General features: G+C 42.3%; 1 protein-coding gene across 1 annotated transcript; it reads right to left on the bottom strand.

Annotated features, from left to right (window-relative positions):
* Nucleotides 1–11,615: 11,615 nt before the first annotated feature.
* Nucleotides 11,616–14,773, bottom strand: LOC120903509 (venom serine protease-like). Its single transcript, XM_040312987.1, has 5 exons — nt 14,453–14,773; nt 14,059–14,277; nt 12,595–12,697; nt 12,032–12,483; nt 11,616–11,921 (listed from the first exon to the last, which is right to left on the bottom strand). The coding sequence occupies exons 1-5, from the start codon at nt 14,687–14,689 to the stop codon at nt 11,739–11,741; spliced, it is 1,194 nt and encodes a 397-aa protein (XP_040168921.1). The 5' UTR covers nt 14,690–14,773; the 3' UTR covers nt 11,616–11,738.
* Between the last annotated feature and the right edge of the window lie 3,782 nt (nt 14,774–18,555).

The following is an 18,555-nucleotide window of genomic DNA, read 5'->3' as shown; positions in this document are numbered from 1 at the left end:
TAGCAAACACAAGGGAAAGCAAAATAGAGAAAAAAAAAATCCTCGCCGAATCCGTGCCTCGCTCATTGCCGCCTGTATATTGGAAATAAAATCTGTTTCATGTTTACACTTTCAAGTTCCGAACGCTGATGTTCCCTTATTTCAATACACATCCACTACGAGGAATGCGAAATCACACGACACACACACACACAAACCCAGTCTATCTATTTGCATGATTAATAAAGCAAAGATTGATCGAACAGTGAGTGTATGCCCAACAAATACATCGTTTTTGAGCTCCTGGCGTTCTATTTTTTTGTTCCGCTCATAATTTATTCCCCATTTCTCAGCATCGTTCCGAGATGTAAGTCGAGTGCGTAAGCACTGTGTCACTTAGCTGTATTAGGTACTCATCAAATTTTCACGCATCGCTACCTTTGCGCTGTGTGTTTGCGTGTCATCGTCTTCATGAATCATTTCCCCGTTATTCAGGCAGTTGGACTGAGCGAATGTGTCGAAGCGTCGAAGCGTCGTGTTCGCACGCTCAATGGTAAAGTTTTTCGATTTCTCGTCCATCATTTCATCGCTTTTTTGGGGTTCTTTTTTCGTTCGCTTTCGCACTGCTAAATAACTTTTACACTCATCCACCCGGTGCGAGGTACGAGGAACCGCTCCACTCGTGGAAGTTAAGTTAAAGTTGTAACGTTTTTTTTTTTCTTTTTTTGTATGAATTGTGCTTCCTTTTCACTCCATTGCGACGGAACGCGACGCCACTCGTTTTTTTTACAACCGTATGCCATCCATAATGCATATTTCCATTTTGGAGCCATCCATTTTTGACAGTTCAAGAGGCTTCAACGAGCAGCCAACAACAGAAGGAACAAAAAAAACTCCACAAATATGCAACAGACGGTGTGTGTGTGTGTGTGTTTACAGATTTTACAGCTTCTGGTGAAGCCTACCCGTTGGAGAGAAGAAGAAAAAAGAAACAAACAAATCATCCCAGCTCTTCTCACCGCGACCGATTGCGCTTTCCGTAATAGCGACCGTTTAAGTAAACATGCGAAAAACAACACCAAAACATAGCACAACGAGCACTTTGCAGCGCCAATTGCCGTGCTGCCGTGTTGGTCGGAAACGTCCACTAGAGATTCCTCTTCGACGCTTTTTGCCAAAATGACAAATTCAATCAAAAGTTGTTGTTTTGCGTAGCGGAATTTTAGGTAAAATAAGAGCTACACAAAAAAACGATCCGTCCAGTCGGACAGGTAAACGATGGGAAGTGTAAACCAAAAACGGGTCTTAAACTAGCTGCGCCAATGTTGATGATTTATGTGACACTTGATGCCTCCATTTGGCGCACTCTTTTGTTTGTGGACACCTCCAAAACAATACAAAAAAAAGGTATTTGCACAGCTCTGAATGTGAAGTGATGATTTCCTGTTGGCTTTGATAGCACAATTCATGCCTATTGACAGGATATTTATTACAGCTAAATGGGTAAATAGGATTTGCCATTCTATTGGAAAGTATAATGTTGCGATGTTGTTGCAGCTTAACGGGATCGTAAACAATGCACTTGCGCGATTGTGTAATGACACGCATTCAATCGGTAATGAATTATTATTTTTCATTTGCAGTGTGTTATTCTCGTTTGCCTGTTGGCAGTGGTACTGTATGTTGTATGCTGTAAAATGTATATTGATTAGTATGTTTTTTTTTGTAAAATAAAAATCATTTAAAAGTTTTTATTTAATCAAATGTCTATACAGGGTTTCCCACGATTTTTCTCATGATCTCATGATTTTTTGGTTCGTTCCCATAATTTTTTGGTATTTTCCGATTAGATATCAATACAATTGGACCAAAACATTCTAGGAAACGGCCAAAAAATCGTGGGAATGAACCAAAAAAAATTGGGAACCTCCCAACAATTGATGGGAACCAACCAATAAATCGTGAGAAACCCTGTAAGGCATACTTTGAGAAGATAAATTTTAATGGATTTATCTTCACCCACACTAACGAAACGTTAGCTGCACTTTCAGTAATAGTATCTGAGGAGTCTGCAGTCAAAATTTAACACATCTATCAGTCGAACTCTAACCATGATGGCCAAAAAAGCGAAATTTATTTTCACCGGGTTTAATTATCAATTATTTGAAAGTGTTTCAAAATAAAACCACTCAATTGATGTAACTAATTGAGTTAATTACGTAACTAGCATTGCATTTGATTACTATTTACTGTACCGGGCAACACAATCAATACCTTTTTTCCCTTTTTTGTATCTTTTTGTACCAACGCTTACACACCAATTCCGTTGCCAACAAGATTGGTGCAATCTCAACCGACGATCGAAACGACGTGTCGTACGTGACACAAGCTACAGCACCAGACGTGCTGAACACCGTATGAGTTCAATTAATTTAATTGACAATAATCTCGTCACCAGCGTGAAAGAAAAAAAACCAGAGCACACTACAAAGGGTACAGCTCGACAGGAGCTGACGTGGCGTACCAGGCGCCTCCATTCGGGGGTGGTGCGGATGCGCTTGGACGAAAGGAATGCATGGGCAATGCAAGGAGCGTATTACAAGCATTATTTAAATGAGTTCCAAACTCAACACAATTCCTGCAGCATTAACCGACAGCAGTCAGGTGACGAAAAAGCTCCACCAATGAGAATACCACGGAATGCCAGCTCGTGTCGAAGGTACATAAATATCATCTTTCACCATGCACACAATGCACGTAAAAAAACTGAGCAAAAAAAGTGATCGTAAAACACGGACAGGAAACAACGAACACGCAGCAGTGGCGCAAACAATGTATGCAAATAAAACTGTACACCTTTCCAAAACCGGAGCCCGGAATTACGGCACAAACCCACGCGCGAAGAGCAAAAAAAACGGAAAAGAATCCAACCGACAACAATTAAATTTCCCTCTACTGGATTTCAATTTAATTATCACCCATAAATCAAAGCCCCATCCCGAAAATGCATCCTGCCCGCTTGTACACCGTTTGCCGCAATGAATGCATCGCGTGGAAGCAGAGAGAGAGAGAGATGGTGAGAAACGCACAGAAAAGAATTAAAATCTCACCAAAAGTCCAACCTCAATTTGGGGAGGATGTATTTAAAAATGCATCCTAATTTAAAGCACGTGAAAATTCACTCTTTTTTTACAGCAACAAAAAGCTCGTAAGTCTTAACATCAAATCAGACCAACCATAAACAGCTTGAGCTCTTTAAACTCCCTGCCAGCCCCGATTGTCGCAGCTTGCTGCCATCGGTGCTGCACCAGTACTGTTATTTATTTTAATTTAATCCATTAACGAAACATCCTAGAGCGCCACGTGGCTCCTGCGTCCTCCGCACCGCACCGTGTCTCATTATCTGGTGCTGAATTTTTACGTGCCGCTGTGTCTGTGTGACTCTCTCTCTCTGTAAAGCACACTTTATTTTGCAGCACCGTGAAGCACCGTCACGCACCACGCATCGTAGCATCAATTTTATAAAAAAAAACACATAAAAAAGGTGAAAAGCGAAAAACCACGCCATCCGCCACCGACCTGGGATCAAGTAAAAATGGCGCACAGATAATGGCGCCGGGTTTCGCGGAGATGATTCCCACACCCCACCACACACACATACGCATTGTCAGCCCTGCCGGAAGCTTACGTTTTGTTTGGCCGTTTTGTCCCAAATGCGACCGCACACAAGCACACGAACACACATACACACAGATTGCGTTTATTTTACGTGTGTGCTTACGCCTTTTCTGCCACCTAAAAAGGGGATGAAAAGAGGCAGCGGGGGAACGGGAGAACGGGCAAACCCCGCCGAGCAGCGCACATAATGAAATTTCACTTCACCATGCATCGATGGCACGTGGCCGCTGAAGTGAACAGCGGCCCACACAAGTGGAACACCGGTTGCGGTAAAGTAATGAAACGCTTCACAAACCAATTTCGTCGTAATGTGAACTCGAGTGTTCGGCCTTGGGTGGTGGCTTGGGAATTTCGGTGGGGGTTCTGGGATGTGACATTGCATCCTGTCCCACCGATGGGGAAGAAAAAAGGCGTGCCCCACCAACAACAACACTGTTGCCACTCAAACTAATGCACCTTGTAACAGAGTGTGAGGGGAAAGAGTCAGCTCTGTTGTCCTTTTTTGGTATGCCACGTTGTCATGACCGCCTGAAACACCTTCAAAAAGAATCCTTAATCCACTGCACACAATGATGGCCAAACTGTAATCGGAACGACAATTTAATGATGACACAGCCCTGGCTGACATACATACACACATACAGCCCTCCACCATTCGATCAGGTGGATTGAATGACAAACACGCTCACCCTAATTTGCTTGTTGAACCAAATTGATGCACCAGCTCCAGCACCAAAAGGGTCACGTGCTACAAAACCGCGCAAATATTCGAATGCAAGGCGAACCGCGGCCACTCTCGCCGTCATTGTCTTCTGTCCCGGGAGGTGACGAGGGCTGGGCAGGATTAGGATAATTTGGTTCTGGGGAGTTAACCTGATGCTCCCGCTCATGACATGACGCGTCCCAAAAGGGGTACGAGGAAAGATCATTATAATGTGACCGGATACGGTGGGATTTTGCGTGCTGGAGCGAGAACAAGGCGGCATTATATTCTGGTAATTGATTTTTGTAAAAGATTCCCCTGCTTTAGGGGGAAAAGCGCGCCGGGTGTAATTAGCGTTTGTGTTTTGCAAGGTGGATTGTATGAATAAATGGGGGATTTGTTTGTAACCGTTAAGAAGTGAGAGGTATCAAACACAAACAGGAGTACGTTGATACTAGATACTAATTAGTGAGTTGGCAAACTTATTCGACTTATTTCAATCATTCTTAATACGCACTCAAATGCTTTGGATAGCTTTATGGTTTGAGTTGTTTTTCCTTTAAATCAGTATATCAATGTTAAAATTAAAACAAATTCAAATAAAATCACACACAAGGGTCATTTAATTGCTGAACCAAAGGTAGTTATTATTCAAGCCAACGAATTGTATGTTACAGACATCATCTTTTGTATTCTTCTGAACCCCATTAAGATCCAAAAGTGATATTTAAACCTTAAAAGTAAATAATTGTTATGTAAAACTGCTTGGGCCAAAAAAAAATTACTAATATTTACATATAGTAATTTATGGTTATACATTCACAGCAAATTACGGTATGCTAATAATTTAAAGATTCACTAACCCTTCATGCCAATTATAGCAGAGAGAATAATCTTTTATTTATCCATGCTTTACAAGGACGATTAAACGACTCTCATAGGGGAAGGTAGGTAAAGACGGACACGTTAAGGGAAATGGTCAAAATCTAAGCATATATAGGTGCAACGACCATGAAAATATGCATACATTATCTTACACTCATGTTTTATCAGAAAATGTGTTGAAACTTTTAAGTTTCCATCGATTTTTGCGTTTTTTTCATGAATGAAAAACATGATTTTTTTTCGTGCAGTTTTGAAATGTTCGGGTAAGACGGACACCTGATATGGGAAAGATGGACACCATGAAGGGTAAGATGGACACCTTTAGAAAACGTAGGAAATTGAAGAGTTTTACAGTATTTTAACAAATTCTATCGCTTTCCACGTCCTGGTACGTTTATAAACCAATTCTTGGCCAATTGCAACGACGATTCATTCAGCCGTGAATTTAGGAATTGTAAGCATCGCTTCTAATAGAACGCAGAATGCAGAATCTATGGCATCTTTTTTAATATCGTGCACTAACAGTGGAGGTTGCACCAGATTACAGAACAACAATTTAAAACTTCGCTATTAGAAATTATTCCGCGGAAAGTCCGCGACCACAGCATATTTGAGGGACTTGTTAATGGTTAAGATCCAGCCATTTCTTACTTGAAGATTGAACTTTTTGATATCTGTAAACCCATAGAATCTCTCATCTATTCCTGAACGATTTGATATCTGCACTTTATCTTTTTTTTTTATTGAAGTTGTCCAAGTCGTGACAAAATATTGGATTTCGTGAAGAACCTCATCAGCGTCGAGCGAGTAATATCATAACGCATGACTGCTATTTTGACCGGTGTTTCATTTCTCGCTTATTTGTTACTTTTTCTAGTTGCGTAATGGTTTATAGCTTCAAAATACCCTAATTTAAGGTGTTTGAAGAAATATATTCATCACCAATTGATATAAAAAGTAAAATAACTCAACAAATTCGGTGTCCATCTTTCCCTATAACAAAGTGTCCGTCTTTCCCACTTTGGTGTCAGGATGTTTAAACCAGCAGAAAACAAGATTTTTTTTATTCTTCCATTCTCGTTCTTTCGCCAGTTTTTTGCTTTACCATCATGACAAATCGTTCATGTAATGAAACTTCCGAAAATATAAACAATGCAAGATACAGAGCTTAAGACCCGCAATAATCAAATTAGATCCACAGAGGAGCGCACGATTGAAAATTTGTTTTGTTCGTGAATTTAACCAATTTCGCTTATATTATACGAAACATGTTCTCAAATGTGTTGTTTTACCTTCTTTTTTTATTCTACCTTGTTGAATTACATGAAAATTACCTTTATCATGCATTTATGAGAAGTGTCCATCTTACCCGCAGTGTCCGTCTTTACCTACCTTCCCCTATAAAAAATGAATTTAAAAAAATGGAGTGGATTGGAAAAATGGGGAATGGAAGTTTGTGAAACTCAACATACTAACACCGTCTCATTATGTTCTTTTTCAAATTGTTGTTAAAAAAGGCTTAGAGAGAGAGGACGGAAAACTTCTCGAAACATTGATCGATAGTCTAATTTATTCCCTAGATTGCGGTTGTATTCAGCAGCGACGGTAAAAAATTGTCTTTGGACATAGTTAATTGAAAAATAAATGGTCAGTGTTTTGATCTCTTTTTTTATTTTTTTTTTTTTGTATTACTGTAACGGATCAAACTCATTTTTAAATGAACAATTAAATTGTATTTATCCTCAGTGTTTACAAAAAATACTTTGAAAATTGTTATGCGTTAGCGAAATTACTCTTACCTCTTTTTTGTTCCTATTCCTATTCCTAATACGGAAAGCGGGGCAAAAGGGGGATGTTAAGCAGTTTAATTCATTATTAATTATTTAATTAAAAATTAATTTATTTATCCATTACAATTTAAAAAAAAACAAATATTCTTATATATTCCTCTACCATTCATGGGGCATATGGGGCAAAAAAGGCAAAACACTGGGGCAATATGGGCCACAACAGCAGCGCCTAGGTAATGGTCAAAGCTTTTGTGCACGTTTATCCCTTGCAATTGATCTTTGCTGTGAAATAATGCTAAAATAAACGATGCTAATTTTGCCCCGTTTACGCTCGATTCTTTTTTCCCTTTATTTAGGGAAAAATAAGCTTCATATTTTCTTGAACTACTAGCAGACCAGCCAAAGAATCGATCAGGAGTTGCTGCTATGTGCTATCAGCTGGTCTGCTCACAAAACAAAAACTTTCAAACCAAAACGTTAAAACAATTACACGTTAAACCAAGCAATTTGAGCAACCAGAATGATTGTTTCCAGAACAAACCTACAAAAAAATCTATTGAATCTTATAACAAAACATAAAAATGATAATACAAATCATGCCATCTTCACGGTTAGTTTCCGTTTCGAGAAAATAAATCTTTCCATCCATTATTCAATACCGAAAACGGGCGATGCATTATTCATCTATCGCTCCATCGTCCATCATGCCCGAGCTCACGCTCACCAAACAACAATCCTTCGTTGGCATCGTTGCTCCCATTTTTTTTATTCCCTCCATCTCACCTCAACGATGCATTTGACTGTAATCGCTTCCAACTAAAAAACAAAACCCCCCTGCAAAAATCACATTCACATTCCTTTCCAAAACGCGTCGTGCATGGTTTAACTTTTTAGTGTCGAGAAAGAGAACAAGGGCAGCGTTACCCTGTTTGAACGCAGCCCTTCGATCCGACCCGTCGACTAATGAAAACGATAAATTCAACATTCACCATCGAGAAGGCAGCAAATCTCAACCCTTAAAAATTGTGTAAAGAACAAGAGAAGAGATTCTTGGGTGCTCAGCAAAGGGAGGGTTAGCAGAAGCTCACGTGCCTTTGGCGTTGCGTTTTGCGCACCATAGTGAGTTTGGTGAAATGAAGAAGAAAAAAAAACACCAGCCTCAACGTAAAACAGTAAGGAATTTCTTTTGTATGCCCTTCACGACGGGCCAGGGGCGGGCCAGCGCTCGTTCGCTTGTGTAAAACTGAGCGATTTTTGTGTTAACCTTCTGTCAAAATATTCTTATCACACAAAAATCCACCTCTTTCTCCGAGTCCCCGCAGTCCCATCCCGGCCAAATAAAAGGGCGCACCAAAACGCACCGAATAGAAATCCCGTAAACGATGAAATGATATAAAACCGTGTTGTTTGCTCACACACGGAACCACCGGAAATCACCGGAACGGCGTGGCCCAATGGCCTCCCACGACAAGCAAAAACCCCTTGAAACACCTCACACAAGCAATCACACACACACACACATTGAAATGCATCAAATTCGGTTGGTTGGAACGAAAAACCACCGTTGCAACAATCTGCAATAAATTTAAGCCCGTTCGTTTCGAGCGGGTTTTTCTTCGCGCACGCACAGCACGTGGGCTGGGCGGGCTTTCAGCGCACACCAGCGATGAGGATGGTGCGAAAAAGAAGGTAAAGGAAAAACACGTGCAAAGCCTGTGTTGGGCGCTGCTTCGAATCATAAATAAAAACCCAACTGCATGGCCTCCTGTGCGTTCTCCAACGAAGCGACTGCACCTATTCGTTACTGGCAGCAGCAGCAGCAGCAGCAGTAGCAACATCAGCAGGCTGGCATGCCACCCCTGTCACTTGCCACACCGCAGCGTGATGTACTATCATTTCCACGCTAATTCCTTGCACCATCCGTTCCCGGGGAAACGCTTCTTCCATCGCACGTTTTTGCTCTGTTGTTGTTTTTCATCTCTCCGGTGGCATCATTCCATGCTGCTCTCTGAACGATTGCACTCACTGTAACGCAGGCGTGTGCACCCAAACTCAAGGGTTTGAGGCCGTTTTTCCCTAGCCAGCTCCTTCAAGCTTTTCGTGCATTGTTGTTCATTACACACACATACAAACATGGGCATGTTTTGGTGTGGTAGATTCAGAAAAAGCACACACACACCGCGGGTAAAGGCGCGACCCGGTCCAAACGTTGTAAAAACACGTTCGCGCAACCGTCAAACCGGCCCAATCTCGTAACAAGGAACACAAACCCTGACTCCTACTCGTCCTTCCGCCCAGCGCCGGAGGACTATGACAGAACGGACGAAAACAGACCTTACCCAGGCCAGTCCAAGCGACTACACACCAAGCAGCCCTTCACTTTAACGCACAACATGTGCATCTGTCCCCTGCACCCCCACGGGGGCCCCCGGAAATGCATCCCGGAGATGTGTCGTCTATTTGATGTGAAAAGTTTCCCGAAAAACCGGTGTGCAGATTGGATAAAAGTCAATCCCGGGCGACTGAGGGTCTGAGATTTGCAGGAGGCCCCAAAAAACAGCTTCCCGCGCAAGAGGACGGCGTTGCGCATAAATCTCACTACTATGCGGTGCGCTCTGTGCCTCCAGTTTGGCCCCAGAAACCAACTGTCGGTAACAGTTGGTTTTAATATTTATTCCTGGGTGGGTGGTTTGGGAGGAGGTTGTGGTAGATTTTTCCAATTGCGATTCGCGCAACGGCGCAAAACCAAACGCGCTCGTTGCTGCACATGGCTACAATCATGCTGATGTGATGACGATGGTGTCGTCCTGGGCGTTCCGCTGGTCGCTAGGAGAGTGTTTTGTTGCTAACAACTGTTCTTCGGGCCAACCTTTGGTACGGAATGCTCAAGCAGGAAGTTGAATTTATTTTACATAAAATTAGCACTAAACAATTTGTCATTTCTCCCGCGTGCAGCCCAGCCCAGCCCCCTACAAAACAGCAAAAAGCATTCCATTTTGAAGAGTGTAAAGAGATGAGTTTGTTTTACATTAGGAGTATCAATACGTTCGTGTCGTTTCCATGGTGAATGTCACCAATATTTTACTACAAGTTTGCATCATCTTTACAGCCTTTCTTTTCCAGATTCTCATTTAGCTACACTCTTCTCTGTTGTGTTTCTTCAAGTTTCACGGTATTTTATGTTTTATTTATCACAAATAATATGTTTTAGTCCAGAGTTCCGCTCCTAATGACTTCATATCAATAAAACGTGTACGATGTTCATTTTACTTTCATCAAAGATTATGGTAACCGTGCCCTATCTGATGCTGTAGGGGAAAGCGGGGCAAAAAGGCACTGGTTCAGGTTTTTGCTCTATATCTCATTGGGTAAACCATTTCACAGCAATCGTTGCTTCAAATTATATTTCATGTAACAAAAATAGTAGTAGACGTATTAACAACAAACATAAGTGTATAAAATGAAAGTTGCGAGGTAAAAAATGGTTTCGCTATGGGGCAAAATGGTCATACACAAAATGCCAAAACACATCAAAACAAAGGAGCAAAATGGACCGCAACATTGAACTTTGGTTTGGAGCTCTTTGGCTTTGATTTAAGCTCTTGCACCTAGGTAGAATTATAAGGGTAGAGTTTTAAGTTTTGTATTAAAGTGTTTTGGTAAATAGTTTATTAAATTGCTGGATTGATAAGGCACGTAATGTCAGTAATTTTTCTTATCGATAGAGTACAAATATATCGAAAACAATTATATTGTTGTCGATCATTTTGCCAAAGCTTAATTTTAAAAACTTTATATTCAATTTAAATGTTTACTTTTTTTCACGCAAATCATAGATCAATGTCATGTGCCTGGATAAACATCCTGTTTTTCTTCAATTGCTTTTTAAATTCTAACGAAAGTTTAATTTCGAGACGGTCAAAATAACGTCGTTTTGAGCAATAATTTTATTTTCATATTTATTCATCTATTTACAAATCTTAGATTATAAAATGTTTATAGTAAGCATGAAATATTGTTTTGTGATGTGATATGGTAATGTTTATAAGTCATTATATACGTCTATTATTGTCAATAATGCAGATGACCATTTTGCCCCACTTTTGCTATATGGTTGGCATGGTTTGAAAGTGTTAATTTTGATTTAGAATAAAAAAAAACGCACAAAATCTTGTGTTCTATAACTAGAGACGATGCACAAACACACCAAGAACGCACAAAGACACATGGACTGTCTCGGCAAAACATCTCTCATCAATTAGAAGCAAAGAAAATGATCCAAAAGGTAAAAGGTTAGGTCGGTGGGATATTAACTGAAGCCTAGAGACGCCATTTACTCACCTCTCAGCACCTGATGCTTTTACATCGCCTGTAAGAAAGGATGCAACAGATATAATTCTATAGTCTGCCTAAAGTCTTGACATTGCTTGTTCGGATTACTGTCCGTTCTGGCCTATGGAGCATAAATGATTGTCTACCATCCATGCAAAGTCGATAGTTCTCAAAAAGCCGTGAATTTTTTCGATTAGAAATCCGTACATTTCATCAGAGTTTAACAAAAAAGCGCAACGAACTTATTATTTCACCTAATAAACTATATAACTCCCTGCCAGTTTATTTATCGCACCTTGATAAATGATACACAGTCAACATTGTTGTTTTTGTTGTTGTAGAATTAAGCAATCCAAGACGCCCCCCACCCCCTATGGCTGATAGCAGTAGAACGATCCAGGAGTGTTGACCATAATCCAGTCCAGATACTCAGTCACTCGCGTATTAACGCTCGGATTTGCGGTAGCGCACGCAATGCCGAAGCTAACAATGCCCACATCGTATAGCAGCCCGTTTGCGAGGTTCGTGAAAAACAGTGGTCCTCCGGAATCACCCTAGAGACAGCAGACAACAAAAAAAGTCCACCAAAAGAATGAGAAGCCACTGAAGTGAGATCCTTCAAGCGAAACACCCGTCAAGAAACGCGTGCGAGATTAACCCATACCTGACACGTGTCCCGGTTGGCGGTGTAGGTGCAGAGCTGCTGATACGGCACGCTCGCGCTGAGCCGCTGGGAGCACTCCTGATTGCCAATAACGGCCAGCTGCACCTTGTTCAGGGCGGTGGCCCGCGGTCCACCGAAATCTAGATCGCCCCACCCGGTCGCTTCCACCGTGCGACCCTCGAACGATTGCGTCGTGTAGCTCCAGGGCAGACAGGCCGGACCGACGCCCGGATTGTACTGAATCGGTCGCCCGGTGCGTACCAGCGCAATGTCATTCGCCACCGGCCTGACCGTGAACCCGGGATGGCTCATAAACTGGGCGACGATGTACACCTGCGAGAAGGAGGTATCGGTTCCGGTTTTGATATTGTGATCACCCACCAGCAGCACCGTATCGTTGACGGTGCGCTGCAGCAGACAGTGGGCCGCCGTCAGCGCGTAACTGTTGGTAACTGTGTGGAGGAAGCGCATCGAACATCGGATGTAATAATACTACCGCGAGCAAGCGAGCGACAGCGATCGTGTGTGTGTGTGTGTGTTGTAATTGTAGCTGGCAAGCTTACCGATAGTGGCCCCGCAAATGACAGTTTTCGTTTTGACGTCTATCAATGCCGCCATCATAGGGAACTCGTTCACTGCCGTTTCCACCCCGTTCACGATACGGTTCTATTAGAACAAAAAGGTGGAAGGAGTGAGTTGAATGAACCAGAAACACAAAAGCTAGAACACTAAGTAAATATAAATTCACTTCAAATGGTGAAATTTGGAATGGAAAATATACCAAATAATCTTTCCTTATCAAAAATAGCCCATTCTCGTCTTGTAATGGAAGAAACAAAAGACAAAATCATGTTTCAAATGCTCTTTTCTATCTATTGTGGAGATATTGCTCCGTTTTGTGATGTGCACACTGAGTAGGAGTGAATCGGTGAGTCCCGAGGGAGTTCAACTCAACAAGAAGAGGAGATCTTCTTCTGATTCAGGAAGTATGTTCCCAAAAGAGTAAATTTCTATTGTGCGGATAGAGTGAGTAACTTTAATCGCAACTCAGTGAGAAAATCGAATATTCCTTTTTCTAGTTCCTGAAAAAGCATGTCAAGTCAAGTAAAGTAATAATAAACTCAAACAGAATTGAATATGATTGGAATGTCAAATAATTTTGTCGCTCTAAACAATGTAATTAAGTTGTTACACAACAAATGCAAAAATTATACAAATATTAATGGTTTTTTCAATTATTTTAACTTTATAAACGTATGAATATTATCTGTAAAACGTAGTTGCTTTGTATAGAACTATAGACTGGATTTAGGTAGCAAATTACTAATGGGCTAAGTACTCAGTTACTAATTACTGGTTGTTAGTATATATTTCGAAAATTTTCATCTTTGTTATGAACTTTGATTTGAACTGTTAAAATTAGTTACTTCGTTTTATCAGAAAGACTTTCTTGGTATGTAAAAACATGCATGTAAAATGGGTGGCAGCTAAAAAAAACAAGATTTATCTGTTTGAGCGTATTTTAAAACTATAACATGTGTACTTGACATCACTTCGAAAAAAATGTAGAAATTGTATATTTTGAAACAAAAAGCATTAGAATTGTGTAAGGTGTCGAAAAAAGACTCAAAATAAATGAAATTAATGAGTAACAACATCGGAAGATAAAGAAGGCATACATTAGGCATAATAATAATAGTATGGGAAGAGCGACAGAATGTAATGGTGATAGAGAGATGAAGACGGAGTGAGGACGAAAGATATTAAAGTGTTGGTAACAAGGGAAGGGAAATCATGAATATAGTTCCCTGCCAGTCATTATGCAAATAACAATATAACTAAGCGTTACCAATCCTCGAGCATTTCGGTATTTTGAGGCAAAAGTTCCCAAAATACTGAATGCTTAAAAAAGCACAACAGGCCAAACCACCTTTCACCCTAAATGTAATACCCAAATTTTCTTTAATTTTTCACGAAGATATTTCGCAAGCCGGCATACAAAAAGCAGTTCTAAAGAGCGTTCTTACCAATTTCTTTTTACCGCACTCACAGCTTTGCTGCGGGATGCTGAGATTGCACGAGAACAGCCCGCCCATACTGGTTGGTGCCGACGTTAGCCGGATCGTCATCTGATTGGTGTCCGATTTTTCCTGTAAGCGGCCCGCCCCGCAGTAGGAGTAAGCATCGGCCAAGCTCAGCGACCCAGTGCGGGACACACGGAACGAATCTAGCTGACAGTCCGTGCTCTGTGGGAGCGAGAGAGAGAGAGAGAAAGAGAGAAAAACAAAGGTTACAATAAGGTGTTTGGTAACTAATAACTAACTCAAACCACCCTCCCTTGCCCAGCGAGCAGAGAGGCAACAGTGTTTTACAGGATTATGCATCCACGAGAAATACAAACACACACACACACACACTTACGGACGGTATTTGAAACGTGGGACACTCCAGCGAGATGCGGTAACCAAACGGTGCGCGTATGACGTACGTACACTGCAGGTTCGGCCCATACCGGGAAGGATACCGGGGCGAGACAAGCTGATACACCGAGCCAAACTTCATATCGAGCGTGAACGAACACTGCCCCTGCACTTGACGGGTAGCGGAGGCCAGGACAAGCAACACCCGTACCACTGTTGACCACCCCGAGTGCCACATGGTGTGTGTGTTGCTGCGTGAAACACGGTTGCACACTGTACGACGCTCAGAAAACTCGCGCCGGAACACACTAACGCTGCTGGGGCGCACTTTGCATACTTAAATACGGTTTTGCACCTGGCTTGGCGCGTGCAAACTCCGCCAACCTTTTAAACAATGTTAGCCGTCCTATTGTGTGTGTGTGTGTTAGTGTATCTAGCGAGCGATCAAAAAGTGCACCAGGAAAGCGAATCATGCATACACATGTCTTAGTGATGGGTGAGTCGACACGAACCTACAGGGTCGAAGCCATCCAAAGCGCTCCGAGTCGTAATGTTGGTTCCAGTAGGTACAGCAAATCATATGCGATTCCCACCCATGGGTGCAACGAGTTTAATAGGTTCGTACGAGTTTGGTAGGTTTGGTAGGTGCATAGGAGTTCAAACGGTTCAGTAGGTTCATATGTAGTTAAGTAGTAGTTAAGTAGAACTTGTTCGAGCCCACTGAACCCATTGAACTCGTAAGCACCTACCAAACTCGTATGAACCTACCGAACTCATATGCACCTATGGGTCAGCTTCACATACGCTGGGTCGAACTCGATTCCGACCTAGCCGCTGACCCGACTCCCGGTTCGCTCGGTTAGTAGAGTCATACAACCCAACACTAATGTGCATGAAACAAAAAACAAGACCGAACGGGCCGGAAAACAATGATGCCATCGGGGCTTTCGGTGACTACGACTACTTGCAGGAAGCATAAATAATGGCTTCCGATTGTGCTCCGGTGGAGTGTTTTTTGGTGGGAGCGATGGGGTTCAAAAACAGGTTTCTAACCGAGCCCCGCCAGGTCCGTTTGGCGCTTTTTGGTGGTTTTTTGATTAGTTTTTGATTGACGTAGCCTAAAATTGAACACAGACTAACCCGGGCCCGTTATCAACTTACTTCCCCGGCTGGTTTGGTATGTAGTAGGACCCTCTCTCTCTCTCTCTCCCTCGCTCTCTCTTTTTTGTAGGACCGGTTTGAAAAAAAACCGTCCAATTTCTAGTCACACATGCATTCAGCACCGCAGCACTAGGTGCATTGGGTGAAAAGTGGGACACAACGGATTTTGGTAAAATTACGAGCGGTTAAGCGATTTCACCTGTCATTGTGGGGGCATGGCGGAACACGCGAGTTATATCGTTACCGAATTTTTGATATTAAGCCTTCTCACACCTAAAAGAGTTGCAAACCGACGACGACGGGTGGATCATTCAAATTAATGGATTCGCTTTTGTTTTAGCTCCGAACGTCACAAGGACGCGTTCTCATACGTTTTTTTGGAGGTTTATGCTTGTACTCTAGAGGAGGCAGAATATACTCCTAAACTGAAGCCACTGCTAGATTGAACTAGGCATTTTCTATTTTTTTTTTTTCATTTTTCCACTGTCAACATCCACCGGGATTTAACCGCTTCGTGAGCTATTGTAGAGTATAAAAAATAGTGCAAAAAAACACTTTTTTTTGGCCAGCTGGCCTACAACCAGGCTACCCGCTAGCAGGTGGGCAGCCAGATTCAATGATGCTGAAAACGGTTCCATAAATCATCGCCTCGGTAAGGGACAGAGTAAAATGCATTTCCGAGAACACCAGGGGAAGGAAGGTTATTTTTGTTTTTTTTTCCCACAATACTGCACCATCAAATACGCTGAAAACCAGCCCCATGAACGTGCTGCGTATTAACGTGTTAAAAACTATAAACAACGATGCGTATTAAAAACTATTATTCCGAAAGCCTGTCACCCTGCTTCGGTCGCTATGGTAGCAGCTAACCGAATGACAACTACACAAGAACACTACAAACAAAACACGAACAGCAGCAGCAAAAAAGTGTGAATATTAAACTGATAACACACACCCACCTACTGTGGCAGGGGGGGGGGGGGGAGGGGGGAGTTGTTTGATATAAGCTATTTAAACAAAGCAAAACAAAAGAACACAACAATTGCGGCGTGCATTAATACACACACACGCGAGCGCGCGCGCCACACTCCGTACCCTGTAATCAGCTGGAAACGCGTGGCACTTGCATCAACGCCTGCTGCCATACTTTGTTACCCCTTCAGTTGCCGACCGTGACGGAGCGCAAGCAATTAAATTCAATATTTACGTCCGTAATGGATTCGCGGAAAACGGCAAACGGCCAGGTCATTCGGAGAGCAGCAGAAAGAGAGAGATAGAGAGAGAAGAGGGTCGTAAATTTTCGTCAACTTAGTTGTGCGTAAAATTAAATTTTTGTCAATCGATTTCATTTTACCTCGTAATCGCTGTTGTTGGCAGCGTGTTTTTTTTTGTTTTTCACCCTACCATTACAATCAATTGGCTTGAATGTATAAAATCCAATAGCATTTTTTTTTGCTGCCTCATTAATACATTTTTATTATGCTTTGTTCAATTAAATCCATTGCATCCTGCAGTGTGATTGAACAACCAGTGTTTCAGACCAAATACCAAACAAAACAATCTATTAATTATTTGCTTAACATTGTTTTTTTCAAATTATTGTTATTGATCGTAGTGCGGTGAGGTTGTTGAACTGGTCCCGTTGTAAAGATGTTGAATGGAGTGCTTTACACCATGTTGAATAAGTTCGAATACATTTTTGAAATGTGTTTAAAAGATAAGTAAACACGATATACATCTTATGCATTCATGTCAATTCCTATGGAAGCCATGTTTATTGAGAATGTTTAGGGCATATTGGTGGGGAGCACACTCCCTTTGTTTTTTAAAATTACGAGCTTAAGACGCTTCTCAAAAGAATGGCACGCACCTGCTACAACATGTATGACTATAAGATGTCCAACATGTCAGCTCCTGGGCTGTGCTGGGGCCGCAACCTTCTCCAGAACCTCGATCTTGTAGTACGCAGCTGAGATTTTCACGTTTTTCTCCATGAATACCAGTGGGAGCTTCCCTCGTTTGAATACACCTCCCCAAACCATCACTGAATCGGCGTTTTGGAATTTTGGGATGTTTATTAGAATGCTAGCCAACGTCGGTGACCACAACCGATCATATTGAACCTTGTGTGACTGTTACAAGACGAAGAGAGTGTCTCATCAGTGAACACGCGTGCCGCGAAAGTAACGGTTGGGCTCTGACCAGCCTTTTTTTTGGCTGTAGCCTCCGTTACTCCGTGAACCTTTACGTTTTTTGTACGGCTTGCATCCTAGGTCCCTCGTAATGATAGTTTGAGCAGTCCCGATCGACACATCCAGGTCAGCAGCGGTCTTCCGGATCGAGCGGAAGACGAAACAAATGAAATTCCAGCATTATCCGGAGTCGTTCGGAATCGGTTAGAATTGTCCGGAGTCGTCCAGAGTCGTCCTTAAACGGTTGGAGTTGTCCAGAGTCGGCCTTCGACGCAAAGGCCTGTATACAAAGTGCACGCGCATTGTGAAAGAAACAGAAAGACAACGAAATGAAATGCCTGATCACAAGCACATTGCACCGGGCGGCTCCTGGTGAATCTGGCCAACTCCGTTTCCGGTTGACTCCGATTGACTCTAGACGACTCAGAATGACTCCGGCCAACTCCAGACGACTCCGGACAACTCTGGCCAACTTCAGACGACTCTGGACGACTCCAGACGACTCCGGGCGACTCCAACTCTACGCAGAAATAGTGGTACAGATTTTGCTAGAGTCGGAATAGGACTAACAATAGTCGTAGTCAGATCGGAGTCATGGGGGCGATCCAAAGAGCTCAATACTAGTCCACAGTTTGTCATAAGGCGCAGGGGAGCACAGCGATCAGGTGGGGCGAGACCTGCCAGAGATCGGGTGTCTGCATGAATGGGAGTCTGCAGCCATGGACCGAACACCCTGGAGAATAATTGTTCA

This window comes from Anopheles arabiensis, chromosome 3 (genome assembly GCF_016920715.1).
Source record: "Anopheles arabiensis isolate DONGOLA chromosome 3, AaraD3, whole genome shotgun sequence".
Lineage (NCBI taxonomy): Eukaryota > Metazoa > Arthropoda > Insecta > Diptera > Culicidae > Anopheles > Anopheles arabiensis.
This window is presented reverse-complemented; position numbering and strand designations above follow the sequence as displayed.